The sequence below is a fragment of the Diadema antillarum genome, unplaced genomic scaffold (assembly GCF_040938485.1).
Source record: "Diadema antillarum isolate AM-2024a unplaced genomic scaffold, OU_Dant_1.0 seq00000497_RagTag, whole genome shotgun sequence".
NCBI classification, from domain to species: Eukaryota; Metazoa; Echinodermata; class Echinoidea; order Diadematoida; family Diadematidae; genus Diadema; species Diadema antillarum.
The window spans coordinates 461863-478926 of record NW_027271456.1 but is presented as its reverse complement, the minus strand read 5'-3'; the positions used below and the strand labels follow the sequence as shown (position 1 = coordinate 478926).

General features: G+C 36.7%; 1 protein-coding gene across 3 annotated transcripts; it reads left to right on the top strand.

Annotated features, from left to right (window-relative positions):
* Positions 1 to 720: 720 nt before the first annotated feature.
* LOC139733828 (uncharacterized) lies at positions 721 to 16016 on the top strand. 3 transcript variants are annotated; one of them, XM_071644634.1, is made up of 6 exons: positions 721 to 1864; positions 2512 to 2642; positions 3677 to 3749; positions 12699 to 12808; positions 13179 to 13236; positions 14644 to 16016. In XM_071644634.1, the coding sequence occupies exons 2-6, from the start codon at positions 2548 to 2550 to the stop codon at positions 14776 to 14778; spliced, it is 471 nt and encodes a 156-aa protein (XP_071500735.1). In that variant the 5' UTR covers positions 721 to 1864; positions 2512 to 2547; the 3' UTR covers positions 14779 to 16016. The 3 variants fall into 3 exon arrangements, 2 of the variants coding, with proteins under 2 accessions (XP_071500735.1, XP_071500736.1); XM_071644635.1 differs by lacking the exons at positions 721 to 1864; positions 2512 to 2642 and having other exon boundaries at positions 3328 to 3741; XR_011711123.1 differs by lacking the exons at positions 12699 to 12808; positions 13179 to 13236; positions 14644 to 16016 and having other exon boundaries at positions 721 to 1858; positions 3677 to 5013.
* Positions 16017 to 17064: the final 1048 nt, after the last annotated feature.

Below are 17064 nucleotides of genomic sequence, written 5' to 3'. Positions count from 1 at the left end.
GTATATAACAAGAAAATTGGAAAGTATACATACAATCAAGAAAACAAGAAACGAGTGAAACCCCTGTATATAAACTGGAACAGAAGCGCAGAGAGTCATAATAAATAAATGCAAAGAGTGATAGTACACAAAAAGTGCAACCAGTGATTTAACTGAATAAGTAGAAGGGGTGGAATTGCAGAATAAGTGTTAAGAGTAATATTGGAGATTAAATACAAAGAGTGATATTACACTAAAAAGAGGAAAGAGTGATATTAGGGATAAACAGAGATCTGAAAGTACGAGTACTAAAAAACATTGTCATTTGTGAATTTGTCTTGGGATATAAATTGTGATAGAGAAAAAACGGGCTTGATTAGAGTAAATACAATCTTATAAAATTGCTATTACATACTTTAGAAATAGGCAAATTTGTAAAAAAAAAGGGAACCAACCTGGGATATTTAAAGTTGCACAAATAGAAGACTGTGATTACAAAGATAAAACTCTATCTGCTCTAACTGAATTTGAATCTTCAGCAAACCTGAATCTTTGATCCTACTCTATCTTGAAAGAACTTGAAATAATTTCAAAGAGAATCAGAGAGAGAGAGAGAGTCTCAGAATCAGAGGCAGAAAGAGTCGGAATCAAAGACAGAAAGAGTTAGAATCAAAGAGAGAAAGAGTAATAAGAGAGGAAGAGTCAGAATTGAGGAGAAAAAGAGTCGAAATCTAGGTGAAAACTATAAAGCAATCAGAATTGAAGAGAATCATAATTGAAAGAGAATTCTCTTACAGGAGGCGAGAAGTTTGCTGAAAATTTAAAAATAGAAATATAGTCTTGCATCACTTGAGAAACGGTGTCTTGAGTGGGGAATTTACGGTAAAAGAGAATTGAAGAGCGCCATCTTAAGACAAAAGCATTATATGTGGTAAACGTTATTGCGGTAGACAATTTATAAGTCTTCTTCTGGTGGCAAGATAGGTGTACACAAAGATAAGCAAAGGTGCGAGTGCTATAATCGCATTCCTGAAATTGCCGCAGTAGCCATTACTAGCAGGTAATAGACAAAGAGCGTCACCTGTTGGTAGAAACAATTAAGAATACACACATTGCACAAAATAATTTTTCTTGGCAGACAAAAAGCGACACCTATTGGTAGTAACTAATTAAACAACACACCTTGTACAAATAATTTTTCTCGGTAGATAAGAAGCGCCACCTGTTGGTAGAAACATTATAAGGACTGGTGTCACAGCCTCATTGCAAGTACATTGTACATGTACAGTGTAATACAGTTCACGTATATATTAGCTTTCAAGGCAATACAATTCTACAATTTTGTTGTCAATTGCAATACAGAGTACCAGGGGTAGACCTGATTCATATAAGTATAGTGATTCAAGGAATATATTGATTGAACAGTACATTTATTTGGTAATAGGTACCTACTTTCAAAGCCCTGTAGTTTGACAATGGAAGCAAGTGAATTCAAGAATGTTATTGGTGATATCCTAGATATCCTCCATAGTTGCGACTTGAGAAATGTAGAGGTCAGTGAATGTGATGCATGTTGTAATGTGATCAATGAAAATGAAAGCAGAGTACCATGTGAGGATTGTGGCAAGCAGTTTCATGTGATGTGTACAGGAACTATTTCTGAGGCTAGACTGTGTGATGCAAGGTTGATTTGGATATGTTCAGCATGTGGAAGCAATAATATTGCCCACCGCATCTTTGACAAAATTGGCATTCCCTGTCATTTCAACAGATATGAGGTTCTCAAAGACATTGGTGATGAAGATTCTGGTGCTGATGTTTCACATTCATCATGCAAGAGCAACCAGAGAAGGAAACCAAGCAAGAGACTGAAAAAGAGGTACCGGTATGTGAAAAGAAAGGACAATGGAATTCTAGAAATGACAAATGTGTGTGTGCAGAAAAGAGCAGATTGTGAGAGAGATGAATCAGATTCGACTTTCATGACAAATCTGACCAAGAGCCAATTTCAGCCATTAGAAACTGCAGTGGATGATGGTTGGATAACTGTGAAATCAAGGAAGACAAAAGTGACTACATCCCAAACAATGACTGACAATCCCAAGACCAAGACCTTTAACAAGAGCTCAGTGAGATCAGTAAATGGTGTGCCTCTCCAACCTGGTGTGACCTACATTGGCAAAGCAATGAAAGCATACTATCTTGAAAAACAGAAAAGAGCCAAGACCAGCAAGGGCAAGAAATCAAAAGCAGAAACAAAGCAAAAAGAACCTGGTAAACTCGTGAAGCAAAATGTGAATGCAAACTTGGACACAGAACGAAATGATAGTCTGCAGGTATATACTGAATCTGTATTGAATGTATATTCAAAGTGTGTTCAGTCACCTCATGTGATGGCAAAATACACTGAGCAGATCTATGCAAAAACACAGAGAAGTTGGGCTGATGTGGCTAAAAGCACTCCGAATATGAGTGATGAATGTTGTGTACCGAATGGTGATCAGACTACATGTGCCTCTGTCCCTTCCACAGACATTGAAAAAGAAGTTTGGAATGTGAACAGGCTCTATGGAGGTGGAAATGCACGGCAACCAAGAAAGAAAGGTTGTTTCACGAAGATCAACAGACAAAGTGTGCTACCGGAAACAAATGCTGACTCACAGGTGCGTAATAATGGAAAGGTCAAACCTGACATTCCTGAAGGAGAACATGTAGCAAAGAATGAAAAGTTGTGTAAGAATGAAACATCTGACCATGAGGACAGTAATTCCACAAGTAGAGACAACACAAGCTCGAATGATATCTCCAAAGTGAAATGTGACAGAATGCACAATGTGCATGAACTAAACCCATGTTACAGTGGAAGAAAAGATGTTGAAAGTGACAGACAAATATCAGTGAAGGAATTGTTCCCTGTGAATTGTTGTACAGATGTAAGTGTTCACTCTCCATGTCAGAGACCTGTTTCAGCTACACAGTGTGCTGAAGTTTGTAATGAATCAATATTCTTGCCTGAAAGTGAAAAAACTACTAATCCATCTGACTGCATAGTAATGAATGATGATTCTGCGAAAAGTGCTGACCACCACAATTCATATGATGTACAGGAATCAATAGTACATGTATTAGATGATGAACCAGCTGCAAGTGATTTAGAGACTGAAGAACGTGTCTGTAAGCATGTTTCACTCTCAAGTTCTGAATGTGGTAGAAGGCAATCATATCCTATGACCAAAACAATCGCACAAGGAAATTTTAATCAAGGTGATCAACGATTTGGTTACACTGCTGGCAAACAATGTGCATGTAATTCCCTTGTGGCAGTTCTATACACCCAAACAAAGAATGGAATTGAAATGAGATCTCGTGATCTTGATCAGATTCTGACACTTGGGAATGAGTTGTATTATTACATAAAGAAGGATTCACCACTGAATGAAGAGCTTGTAATGATAGATGAATTACCCAAGGAACTTCATATTCTGGATGAAAAATTTCAAATAACCTATGCTGAATCAAAATATGGAGTGTTGGATGGAAATCAAAACAATTTGTCAAATTTTGGTGCTTTGTCATTGAGCCAAGCCTTAGAACAAGAACTATGCAGATATGATGCATGTCTTATGAATTTTGCTGAGAGTACATTTGCAATCATTACACATGACAATGGTTATTATGTATTTGATTCTCATTCCAGAAGTCATGATGGGTACTTGGTACAAGATGGATGCAGTGTCTTGCTTAGCATTTCATCATGGCAAGGTATACAGGTACACTGTTTGAATTTGGCAAAATCAATGGCATGTGATTTACGTACTACTCAGTTTGAACTAACCGGTCTGGCATTAGAATCCAATTCTAAGAAAAATGCATTGACAACTAGTGGCTCCAAGAGATCAAACTCAGTAAATACTGCATGTAGGAATACAAATGATCACAATAGCAACATTTCAAAACATTGTGATCATGTTAAAGGAACTAACAGTGATAGCTGTAAGACTCAAAATGAAACAAAGAAAAACAGAGTAAATGTAAACAGTGATGGCTATGGGAATGAGAATGAAGTTGAATTTGTTTCAGTTGAAAAGACAACAGAAAGAAGAGATCGAAATTTCAAATTTGTGCCGATTACATACGTAGACAAACAGTCTTTGTGCAATAAATTGAATTTCAGTTACAGTGGTACTGCCAATAAATCAATGGAGGATAGAAATGAAAGTTTGTATATTGGGAAACCTGTAAATATCAAGAGAGTTATGGGTGATGGCAACTGCTTTTACAGAAGTATTGCTCATGTAGTTACTGGCAGCGAAAGAAACCATTTCATGCTCAGGAAATCCAATGCGGCACATTTGCTGGAAAAGGGTGATTTATTTAAGAATATAATAGACACAATGAAATATCAGAGTGTCAGGGATTTTGTACTTCAAGAGAAATTGATGGATTTAGGAACATGGGCTGGTCACACAGATATTAGTTCAATGGCACATATGCTAGATCGTGATATATATGTGTATGATGATCGAACAGAAAATTGGCAAATATTGTCTGCAAGAAAACCTGGATACTACAACAAAGTAACAACTGAGAGAGGCATATATATTCTGTTCACTGGAGGCAATCATTTTGACGCAGTGGAAAGTGTAACTACTGTTCTGTCTAGTACTTTGGATGAGAAATTACCTGTATTTCATGTGACTTCAAATACAAGTGTAGAAAACAAGAAGGAAAGTCATGATTTATCATCTAAGATTACTAAAACCCTGACATTAAAGAAATGCAGTGTTAGAATGAGGAAAATGACATCAAAACAAATAATGGCAGCAAACCTGCATGAGGCACAAATTCCATTACAAAACACATGTGAACAGACAGTAAATGTCGATATTGATGCATCTGAGGTGAAACAAGTGGGAGAAATAAAAAGTATTAATCTCAAGTACAATCCTGTGAATAAATTTGATAGAGAGAAGTTTTGTTGCAAATTAGGTATAAAGGTTAATGACAAATGTAGCAGTACTGATATGCAAAAAGATATGGTAGAAAACGATGATATTACTATTCTGTCACAACCATTAACTATCTATAGAATTACTGGTGACGGAAATTGCTTTTACAGAGCTATATCATATGTCACATGTGGCAAGGAAGATTCACACCGTGATGTTCGAAAAGCAGTAGTTAAGCATATTTTACAAAACAAGCAAGATTATGTAAGCCTTTTAAGATCGGGATACACAGATATTGTAAAATACATTGCAAAGGAAAGAGTATTCAACAATGGCACATGGGCTACAGAATTGGAAATAATGGCCTTATCAAATCTACTAGATACTGATGTTCTTATATATGAAGAAAACTGTTCAAAATGGAATTTATTTGGTGCAAGCAAACTTCAGTTTGGAATTGTTACATCACAAAGAGGTATTTACTTGCAACACACAAATGGCAATCATTACGATGTTGTAGAATCTGTGTGTCCAAGGATCCAAACACCAAGTTCATCCCAAAACTTGTCAAGACCACAAAACATTACTGATATGGAAACACCTGTGACAAGAAAGAGAAAACTCACAACAAAGAGGAAACTTACAAAACAAGTAAATGATTGTGAAATCAATGTATTGAACGATGAAGTATTAGAGGATGACATTGAACGTGCAGTTAAAATGAGTAGGCATACTGAAGAATCTGAAGAAGTTAAAACTACTAAGCAAACTACGAAAAGGAGAAAACGAAGAAGAAAAAGTTATTCTAATGTTACTAGACAAAAAAATAGAGATCAAATGAGAGCACGGCGAGAAAAGAAAAAAAGTGAGCAAAGGCAGTTAGAAATAGAATTTTCATCAGATGATCAGCCTTTACTATTCCGCAAACTAAAAGATGCAGTTGCAAAGAAAGTAAAATATCAAACAGATGTAAATTACAGGTTAGAAAAGATAAAGGAAATGAAGAAGAGACAAAAAGACAAGTACTCCTTGGATCCCACTTACAGAGAAATTGTCAAGAAAGCAATGAGCACAAGGATGAAAGGGAGATATCAAAACAATGCTTTATTTAGAGAAAGGCTGAAGAAAATGAGGAGAGTTTGCTATGGAACCAATGTTCTATATAGAGAGAGGCTTAAGAAACTGAGGAAAGCTAGATATCAGAACAATGCTTTATTTAGAGACAGGCTTAAAAAACTGAGAAAAGCTAGATATCAGAACAATGCTTTATTTAGAGACAGGCTTAAAAAACTGAGAAAAGCTAGATATCAAAATGATGCTTCATTCAGAGAGAGGCTTAAAAAACTGAGAAAAGCTAGATATCAAAATGATGCTTCATTCAGAGAGAGGCTTAAGAAACTGAGAAAAGCTAGATATCAAAATGATGCTTCATTCAGAGAGAGGGTTAAGAAACTGAGGAAAGTTAGATATCAAAGTAATGCTTTATTCAGAGAGAGGGTTAAGAAACTGAGGAAAACCAGATATCAGAATGATGCTTCATTCAGAGAGAAACTTAAAAAAATGAAGAAAGCTATTTATCAAAACAATGTTATGTTCAGGGAAAGATATAAGAAATTAATGAGAAAAATTTCGAACATTAAGTACAAGAAAAATTCTGTGTACAGACAGCAGGTTGCAATGAGAAATGTGAAACGAAAAAAGCAAGAAAAAATGAATATGACAAATTGTGATCATGTTTTGAAAAAATTTAGAGAAATTGTTTCACATGGCCCTGAGTATGTATGTTGTGTATGTTTGAAATTATTATTCAAAAATCAAGTATTGAGGTGCACAAAAGCAAAATATAACGATCCGAAATGTGTAAAAGAGGAGTATTTGCATACATGCAGTGATGACTGTGATATTGACTGTCAAATAGTAAAGTCACCAAGAAATTCTTTATGGATTTGTTACACTTGCCACAGGAAATTATTAGCCGGTAATATGCCTGCTGAAGCTAGCAGAAATAACTTAGAATTACATGCTATTCCAGTGGAACTTCAAATTCTGAATCAGTTGGAAACGCATTTGATTGCACTAAACATTCCATTTATGAAAATTTTGAACCTGCCTAAAGGAGGACAATATGGAGTACATGGCCCAGCAGTTTGTGTACCATCACGCACAGATGAAACTGTAAAGATCTTACCTCGAGCAGAGACTGATGATCAATTTATTCGTGTAAAACTGAAGAGGAAACTGTCTTATAAAGGATATTATGAATATCAGTTTGTCAAGAAAAAGAATGTGCTTGCTGCATTGGAATATTTGAAGCAAAATAATAAGTGGTATTCTGATATTGCTATAGATAATGAATGGAGCTCTGATTTATCAGAGAAAAATATTCAAGCAACTTGTGTTAAACCATTGGATTCAAGTGAAACTAATGATGACGATGACGATGTAGAAGATGATCAAGATGGACAATTACAAGGCATTCAATTGGATACATGTTTGCAGAAGGTTGATATGAGGCAAGAAGTGCTTGATCAGTTTTTTGATGATATTATATGCTGTGCACCTTGTGAAAAGAATAGTCCAGTTTCACTGTTGATGGATAAGAGTAATGAGGCAAAATGTTTTCCTGCTCTGTTTCCAACAGGCCAGCCAACATTTCATGATACTAGATTCATTAACGTAACACTTGGTCGTTATTTACATAATCGTCTGATGCATGTAGACAACAGATTTGCAAAAAATACAGAATATATCTTCTATGCTCAGTGTATTTATGAACTGCAACAAATACTCTCAAATGTTTCTATAGCTCTCAGAAAAAGCTCAGAGGAAATAGATAATCCTACATCGCTGCAATGCTCAGATCTAAAAGATGCAAGAAAGGTTCGTGAGATATTGGATTCGAATAAAGGGTATAAATTTCTGAAGCAAATACGGGGAACACCTCCATACTGGCAATCTACACAGAAAGATGTATTAGCAATGGTTAGACAACTTGGAAAGCCTACATGGTTTGCATCATTTTCATCAGCTGAGATGAGATGGCCTGAAGTTATTAATACATTGCTAAATCAACAAGGTGATAGAAGAAAAGCAAATGATTTGGATTGGACAGATAAGTGTAATTTGTTAAAGTCAAATCCAGTAACAGTAGCTCGTATGTTTGATAAACGATTTCATGCATTTTTGAACAAAGTGATTCTTTCCGAGGCAGAACCTATTGGCAAGATAATTGACTACTTTTACAGAATTGAATTTCAACAGAGAGGATCTCCCCACACACACTGCTTATTCTGGGTTGAAACTGCACCTTACTTGGGTATCGACAAAGATGAAACTGTCATAGATTTTGTTGATAAATACATTTCATGCAACATTCCATGTGAGGATGAAGATGAGGAACTATATGAAATAGTGAAGAATGTTCAGCTTCATTCAAAGAAACATTCAAAATCATGCAAGAAAAAGGGAACTGCCTGTAGATTTAATTTTCCAAGACCAGCTTCTGTGAAAACATTTGTTGTGAATCCTAAAGTTAATCCAGAAGTTACTGATGAAGCTCAAGATATTCTGTCTACAGTAAAGAATTCTTCATGTATGGAAGGGAAATATGATAATGCTAGACAGCTCTTTGAAGCTCTTGGGATGTCTCAAAAGGAATTTGAAGATGCCTATAATTCTGTAGCTACAAAAGAAGATATAGTCATGAGAAGAGATCCAAAAGATATATGGGTGAATCAATACAATCCATTCTTACTCAGAGCATGGAATGCCAATATGGATTTGCAGTATATAACAAATGAATATGCCTGTGTTGTTTATGTTGTGTCATACATGTCAAAAGCAGAAAGGGAGATGGGCTTGCTCTTGAAAAATGCAGAAAGTGAAATGAAAGAAGGCAATGAAGATGCTCGAAAAAGTATGAGAGAAATAGGACATGTGTATATGCAAAACCGTGAAGTTTCAGCGCAAGAAAGTGTGTATCGTGTTTGTAGCCTGAGATTGAAAGAGTGTTCAAGAAAAGTTGAGTTTATACCTGTTGGACCAAACCCGGTGAGAATGAGTTTACCATTGAGTGTTATTCAGAGCAGACGAGACGATGATGATAGGAGTCCATGGATGCCGAACAGAATTGATAAATATAAAGCCCGACCTGATGGTTTTGAATTTGAAAATATGTGTTTAGCCACATTTTGTTCTAAGTATAGACTACTCAGTGAATCTGATATGAAGGGTAAGAAACAGAAACAGAATGTATTCAAATTGAGAGATCAGCTGGGCTATGTACAAAAGCGATCAAGAACCAATGATGCCGTAGTGAGATATCCTCGCTTTTCACCGACTGTAACCCCAGAAAAATATTATCAGAGTATACTGCAACTATATTTGCCATTCCGTACTGATAAACAGTTAAAACCTGATCAATTTTTGACATACCAGGAATTTTATCAAACTGGATCTGTACAAATGTTTAATAAGAGTCTGGAAAGTGTCAAAAGTATTGTCAATGAAAATCTCAGGCAGTATGAAAAAAATGCTGATACAATTGATCAAGCACAAGAATATCTTGAGAAATTTGGTCCACAAGAAGATGCATGGGGATTACTCTGTCCAGAAACAGAAGTTGAAAGACATGAAACAGCTAAAATCCATGTAGAAGTTGAAGATGCTGACAATGAACTTAGAATCCCAGATCTTGAGTCTAAATCTCAGGAGAAAGAGTCATATGGCATAGAATTTCGATCATGTAGCATTTCAAAAGAAGACAGTAATGTCTTATTAAGAACTTTAAATAGCAAGCAGCAAAAGGTGTTCTACAAAATACGACAATGGTGTCTTGACAGAGTTAATGGAAAAGAACATACAACATTTCAGATATTTGTGACAGGTGGTGCTGGAACAGGAAAAAGTCATCTAGTGAAATGCATATGTAATGAAGGGACAAGAATTCTTAGTAGAATGATGCATAATCCAGATGATATTTCAATTATGAAAGTAGCTCCAACTGGAATTGCAGCTTACAACATTAATGGTAGTACTATTCATAATGCTCTGTCCATACCCATTTCTGCTACACTACCATACCAACCCCTTGGAGAAGAAAAGATAAGTCATCTACGTAGTCAGCTGGGTCAACTACAGATACTTATAATTGATGAAATATCAATGGTTGATCAGAAGCTATTGTGGTATATACATGGACGTTTAAGGCAAATAAAGCAGACACGTGATGATGCTCCATTTGGAAAGGTTTCAGTTATTGCAGTTGGAGATTTCTATCAGTTACCTCCAGTAAAAGGTACTCCTTTGTATAAAGATACATTCCAAAGTTCTTTATGGACGGACAACTTCTCTATGATTAACTTGGATGAAATAATGAGACAAAAGGGTGATGCAGAGTTTGCTGTTCTTTTGAACAAATTAAGGATTAAAGGAAAGAAAGATGAATTATCTAGTGATGATATAGCAGTTCTTCAATCATGCCAAACTGGAGAACAGTGTGAGGATGCATTGCATATATATTCTTCAAACAAACAAGTAAATGACTGGAATGAAATAATGCTTCACAAGAAATGCACAAATATCATATGTATTGATGCAGAAGATTCTGAACTTGGTCATGAGGGTAAATGCAAAACATGTGACAAACCACGGAGATGGACTAAAGCTTCTTTGCTACCGTATCTTTGGATTGCTGAAAATTGTAGAGTAATGCTCATCAAAAATGTGAATGTGACCAAAGGCTTATCAAATGGCTGCATTGGCACTGTAACTGACATAATAAGAGTAAATGAAAATGCAAGACCCACAACTGTGCTGGTAAAATTTGACAATGAAAAAGTAGGAACTCAGGCAATACAAATGCAACAGGAATCAATTGGAAAAAAATATACTAGGAAACAATTTCCCTTGAAATTAGCGTACGCATGCACAATACATAAAGTACAAGGCATGACAATGGAAAAAGCTGTTGTTTCTCTGAAAAATATATTTTTGCCCGGACAAGCATATGTAGCTCTGAGTCGTGTTACATCATTATGTGGACTAACAATAGAAGATTTTGATCCAAAAGTTATGTATTGCAATCCAGCTGTTAAAGAAAGTTTAGAGAACATGCCAACATTTGTTGATGAAAAGAACATTGACAATGATATCTCCATTGCAACTATGAGTATAATGTTACATAACATTCAAGGTCTTAAAGCACATTTCAAAGATATCCAATCAAATTTCCTACTTAAAATTGTTGATATTATTTGTTTAACTGAAACTTGGCTTAATGATGACATTTTTGATGTGAATTTAGATCAGTTTAAAATGTACAATCAGCCTCGGTCAAAATCTTACTCGGATGAAAGTCCCTTATTTTCTGCACTGAAAAATCAATCACATGGTGGAGTTGCAGTATATAGTAAAATTAAATCTATTAGTAGGCTGGGTTTACATGTCAATAATCTGGAATATATTACATTTGCAGTAGCTTGTCCTTCATGTCTCATTTCAGTGATATATAGACCTCCTAGATATGACAAGAAACAATTTTGTGAGAAACTGAAGAGATTACTCATAGAATTGCAGCAAAGAAGTACAAAATGCATAGTTATTGGTGACTTCAATGAAAATCTGAGACAAGGTTCAAGTGATTCATGTGTGCATAAATTGATGTGTTCTTATGGATATCAACAACATGTACGTGATGCAACGACAGAAGGTGATACATTGATTGATCATGTATATAGCACAGGTATAGATACACTTCATGCTGAAGTTATTCCCCTTTACTACAGTTACCATGAGGCTATTAGAATACAATTTTGATGAGTGCTATTGTGAGTTTATGCAAAGTAATGTGGTGTATGTACTCAAATCAACTAACATTTATTTTCATTTGTTATCATATTTTCTTTTGTAATCCAGAGGATGTGGTAAACAGAAGTGAGTGTCAATGGGAGAGAGTATACAACAATAAAAAAAAAAACCTTAGTAGTAGTGATACATTATAATCAATACTGAAGTGAATGAAGTAAAAAAAAAAAAAAAAAAAATATATATATATATATATATATAGTATATATATATATATATATATGAATATATGCAATGAGCAAAACATGTAAAGCATGGAAGGATCCACTGAAACATGCTTGTGAATATGAAGCAAGTCTTCAACAAAAGTAAGACTATTTCAGAAAACACTGACATTATAAGACAAAAAGTGACAAGACGACTGTAATATTAAGACATGAGAATAGACAAGAACATATGACAGATATAATGATATTAGTTTGATCGTTTATTGAAAGAAATATTGTGATCCATGACAATGAGAAACGAAAAGATGAGAATTGTATCATAGCAGAAATTACTTAGAGACTAATCCTGGCCGTAAATGAGTTTTGGTTATAGTGGTATTAATAGGATATTAGGTGACAGATGATGTAGATTCTAGATGACAGTTACCAATTTTGTTTCAAAGTAGTTGCTAATGACAGTTACTTTTGTCAGGAAATCAAAGCTCTAAAATATGTTCATTGCAGCGTACAAGTAATACAACGTAGAACAGAAATAAAATGAATGAGAACTGATATACAACTGAAGTAAGACAAAGAACAGACATGAGACAGACACAGAACAGCAATATAATATAGCCTAAAAGATTATTGTGTCTGCTGTAGGAACTAGATTTTGCAAACTGATCATCTGAGAAAAGTGTACTGTGTTCTAATGCAAAAAGTTAAATGCTAAGGATAAGCTTTCTTGATTGTGTCATAGGTGTCAAGAGCAGTGGCGGATCCAAGCAGGGAGGCACTGGGCTCACACCCCCTTTATGGGATTCATGGATCTGCCTCTGATGAGAAGAAGTTTAAATCAAGAGAAAGGAGGTAATGAAACAAAGTAAGAGATGTGGGTGTATGCAAAATTCTAATTTACATTGATGTGTTGTAATTTATATCAACGAATACTTCATAATAAAACACAGAGTGACACCTATGACTGATCATGTTTTTAGCACAGGATTCGAATCAATAATGTATGTGGTATATATCACAAGTTTTGAAACCCTTCACATAAATCATTTTAACCAGTTTAAGTGCTCAGACCCCTGTTTCCTCAAAAGTTTGTATTGATTGATTGCTATCATTTATTAGTCTTTGCCAGCCATTGTGCGAACAAAGAGCTGGCAAAATAACATAAGTTTTGGATTATATCTATGTGATCAACATCCAGTGGCTTTTCTTTTGCCTGTTGAAGGTTGAACTGGCCTGTGTTTGTGCCTGACATGTCGTCTTTTCATCCAAGTGTTTCAGAGGTGAGTCTTTCTGTTCTTGAAACCTCTCCTTTTCAGCACACTCAAGCCAAAGGCTTAAGTGAGCTATTGCGATCACTCGTCATCTGACATCCGCCGTGCGTTGTCTACCGTGCATCATGCTTAAACTTTTTACATTGCCATCTTTCTTCATTAAAACTCCATGACCACGTTTCACTGAACTTCCCTGGCAACGTGCATTCGGGGATAGGATGTCAATTCAGATGGGCACCATTTCACATCTGGTTGGCCCCCCAAGTTGAAAAAATCTTTAAAATTTCTTTTCTTTACAGCCAAAAGTTACACAGCCAAGTTATTACTGGTAGTACACTGATGGTTGTAGTTTCATGTTCGTTCATATCAAAATAAGGGGTGACCCCATTGGCATCCAAGGGAAGGGTGGGAGGGGTCCAAATAGGAGCCTAAATTCTACACGTTGATCTTCTTGAAAACCATATGATTGAGCTTCACCAAATTTGGTGGGCTCAAAGGCCCCAAAATTAAGGACTCTTTAAAAATCTTCTCTAGAACCAGAAGTGATAGAGCGAACTTAATACTGTACTTTGAGTTCGTACATTGATGGTTGTTATTGTAAGTTACATGTAAGTTGTTCATGGCAGAATGGGGGGGGGGGGGGGGAATTGAGGGGGTTAAATGGGGACGTAAATTTTACGTGTTCATTTTCTTTTTGGAAAACTCCCTGGTAGGTACAGTAACATGGAATTAAGGAATTTTCCACATACACAAATAGGATTAGAAATGATAGATTTGTCAGTATTTTTTTTCTTCCAACTGCATAGTCAAACTTTGTACATACAGTGTATTTGACAGGTATTTTCACTAGTGTGACAGAATATGCAAATGGACACCATATCCCCAGCTCTCAATGCTACCCTACCCCCTCTACCTTTGTGACTTTGCTATGTTTGAGGTTAGAGTCTGCAAGATTACTTGGAAGGGTGAACATGCGATACTTGGGTGAGCACAAGATCCTGCATTTCTTGTTTCTATACCTTCTTTAAATAGGTGCTATAATTTTTGAGAAAAGCAGGTTCAGTTTTACTCAATGTTTAGACTAGATACTGAGTAAAATAGAATGTGTGTTCCAGAGTTTTGTGAAATGCAATATGCACAAATATGTATGTATGTACAGAGGAATAAGCCAATTGTCCATGGCTTAAAGCATGGTTTCAATTGTACCACCTTTGTGAATTCGGGCCAATGTGTCTGAATTACATACAAGAAAGCATTTTGATGTTAAAGTCCATATCAATAACAGGTATCACATGATATATGTTTACTTTTTTCCCAGTGGACAACAAATATCATTTTTATGCTAATATTTCAGTGATGTTGAAAGAGGAATTTCCAGCATTAGTAACAGTATGTCTCCCATGTCTTTTTGGCCAGGTCACGCTCAATGGAGAGAGCATGCTAGCTTTGCATTGTTCTCTTGATGTGATACAGGGACTAAGAGTCTACTGGTTAAAGGCCCAAATGAATCAGACCATCTGTGGATCATGTCTATCTCAACTGTGTGGATGACTGTCAACCCTTGAGATGGAGAACAGCAATGAGAACCCAGGGAGGGGAATAAAAAGTGTCCATCCTGGACACTAGAGAGGGTTGGTTGCAAAAATGGAGTGGACAGTTGTGGTCATTGTGGCTCCCAGAAGGTTCAAGTTTCAGTGATGATTCCACATTGTTTGTCAGTGCATCTGTGAAGGAAGAAATTGTATTTATGTTAATCATGTTTGTTTAAGACAAGCAGTATATGTGTGTGATGCTAGGAATTAGGAGAAAGTACACAATATTCTGTCTCCATAAGGAGACATCACTTGAAAAATTTCATGATGTGTCACACACCAAGCATAATATGGTATTTTGAAAACCCAATATTACAGGAAACACCGTGATATAACATTTGTGGTGTGTAAGATTACAGTGAAAGCTGTGCTTCAGCTGCACACTTCTATTTTGATTTCATTCAATGTATCTCGAAGAGTCAAATGATTCAGATTTTTATGTATACTGATGTGTTACAGAGTTATGTTAGCAGATGCAAAGACAGTATATCAAAACTCAACCGGCCAGTCGCAGGAAAACTGTTGATCAAATATTCGGTTTATGTCAACTGATTTGTGTTAAAACAACGGAATTTGTGTTCTGTTGTATTCATGAAAAAATGTTGAGTGACAGTGAGGCCTAAAGAAGCCAAAATATAATGTCCTTTTTGTCAATTGATAACCTGTATATGTATTTAGTTACAGAGTGACGGAGTCACATTTGCGTGTCGAGTATGATATTGATATTTTCCAGAGTAATTTGCACATGTATCATAACATCCTATAACGGGTGACAATACATATGTGTGAAGGGACAATTAAAGAAATGTCCCTATGGTTAAATTTTTAGCTCACCTGAGCCGAAGGCTCAAGTGAGCTATTGCGATCGCTCTTCGTCCGGCGTCCGTCGTGCGTCGTCCGTCGTGCGTCGTCCGTCGTGCGTCGTGCGTCGTCCGTCATGCGTAAACTTTTTACATTTTCATCTTCTTGAGAACCCCATGACCGGTTTTCACCAAACTTGGCAGGTAGCATCCCTAGGGGGGTAGGATCTCAATTTGTTCAAATGGGCACCATGGCCCACCTGGGGGGCCCCAGGGGGGCCCAAACACCCTAAAATTAAGGAATCTTTAAAAATCTTCTTCTCTAGAACCAGAAGTGATAGAGCTTAGTTAATACTATGAGTTAGTACATTGATGACTGTAGTTTCAAGTTTGTTCATGGGGGAATCAGGGGTGCCCCCCTTGGGACCCAGGGGAAGGGGATGGGGAGGGGTCCTAATGGGGCCTAAATCGTACATTTTCATATTCACTTTGATATCCCCATGTCTGATTTCCACCAAACTTGATAGGTAGCATCCCTAGGGGGATAGGATCTCAATTTGTTCAAATGGGCACCATGGCCCACCTGGAGGGCCCCCAGGGGGACCCAAACCCCCTAACATTAAGGAATCTTTAAAAATTCTTCTAGAACCAGAAGTGATAGGGCTTAGATAACACTATGAGTTAGTACATTGATGACTGTAGTTTCAAGTTTGTTCATGGGATTGGCGGAATCAGGGGTACCCCCCCCCCCTCCCTTGGGACCCAGGAGAAGGGATGGAGAGAAGTCCTACACTACAGTTGTAATGGGGCCTGAATTGTACACGTTCATCTTCTTCTTAAAACCTCATGATTAATTTTGACCAAACTTAGCAGGTAGCATCCCTCGGGGGATAGAATCTCAATTCCTTCAGAATGGGCACCATGTCCCTCTTGGAGGGCCCCTATGGGGCCCACCTCCCACCCCTCCCCCCTCCCACATTAAGGAATATTTAAAATCTTCTACTCTAGAACCAGAAATGATAAAGCATAGTTAATACATACCATGAGTTTGTACATTGATGACTTTACGTGTAGTTCCAAGTTTGTTCATTGCAGATCCAGGGCTGCTTGCCCCCCCCCCCCCACCCTGGAGTTGAGGGGGGGGGGGATCCATATGCAGACCTAAGTTTCCAATGTTCTCAGGTAAGAGTGTGCAAGAATGCATGGAAGGTGAAATTGCGATACTCGGGTGAGCGCGTGACCCGCGGGTCTCTTGTTGTTGTTGTTTTGGCCAACTTACGAAGCAAAGTTGACGTAAGTAAAAGATCTTTATTAGTAAGTACATTGAGCAGATGTACACATGTGTCATAGTGTTTAAATACAATTTTGTTATAATCAAGGGATGCATGCTGTTACCTCATTAAGTCAAACTCCAGTGATAGTTCGTACTCAAGAAAGAGACATAT

Excerpts from the sequence above, each read along its gene's own strand:
- LOC139733828 (XM_071644634.1), top strand. The coding sequence starts at position 2,548 with ATGGAGGTGGAAATGCACGGCAACCAAGAAAGAAAGGTTGTTTCACGA. Across the intron at positions 3,750-12,698 it reads CATCATGGCAAGGTATACAG|GTGTCAAGAGCAGTGGCGGA; the intron begins GTACACTGTTTG and ends ATTGTGTCATAG. Across the intron at positions 13,237-14,643 it reads TTCATCCAAGTGTTTCAGAG|GTCACGCTCAATGGAGAGAG; the intron begins GTGAGTCTTTCT and ends CTTTTTGGCCAG.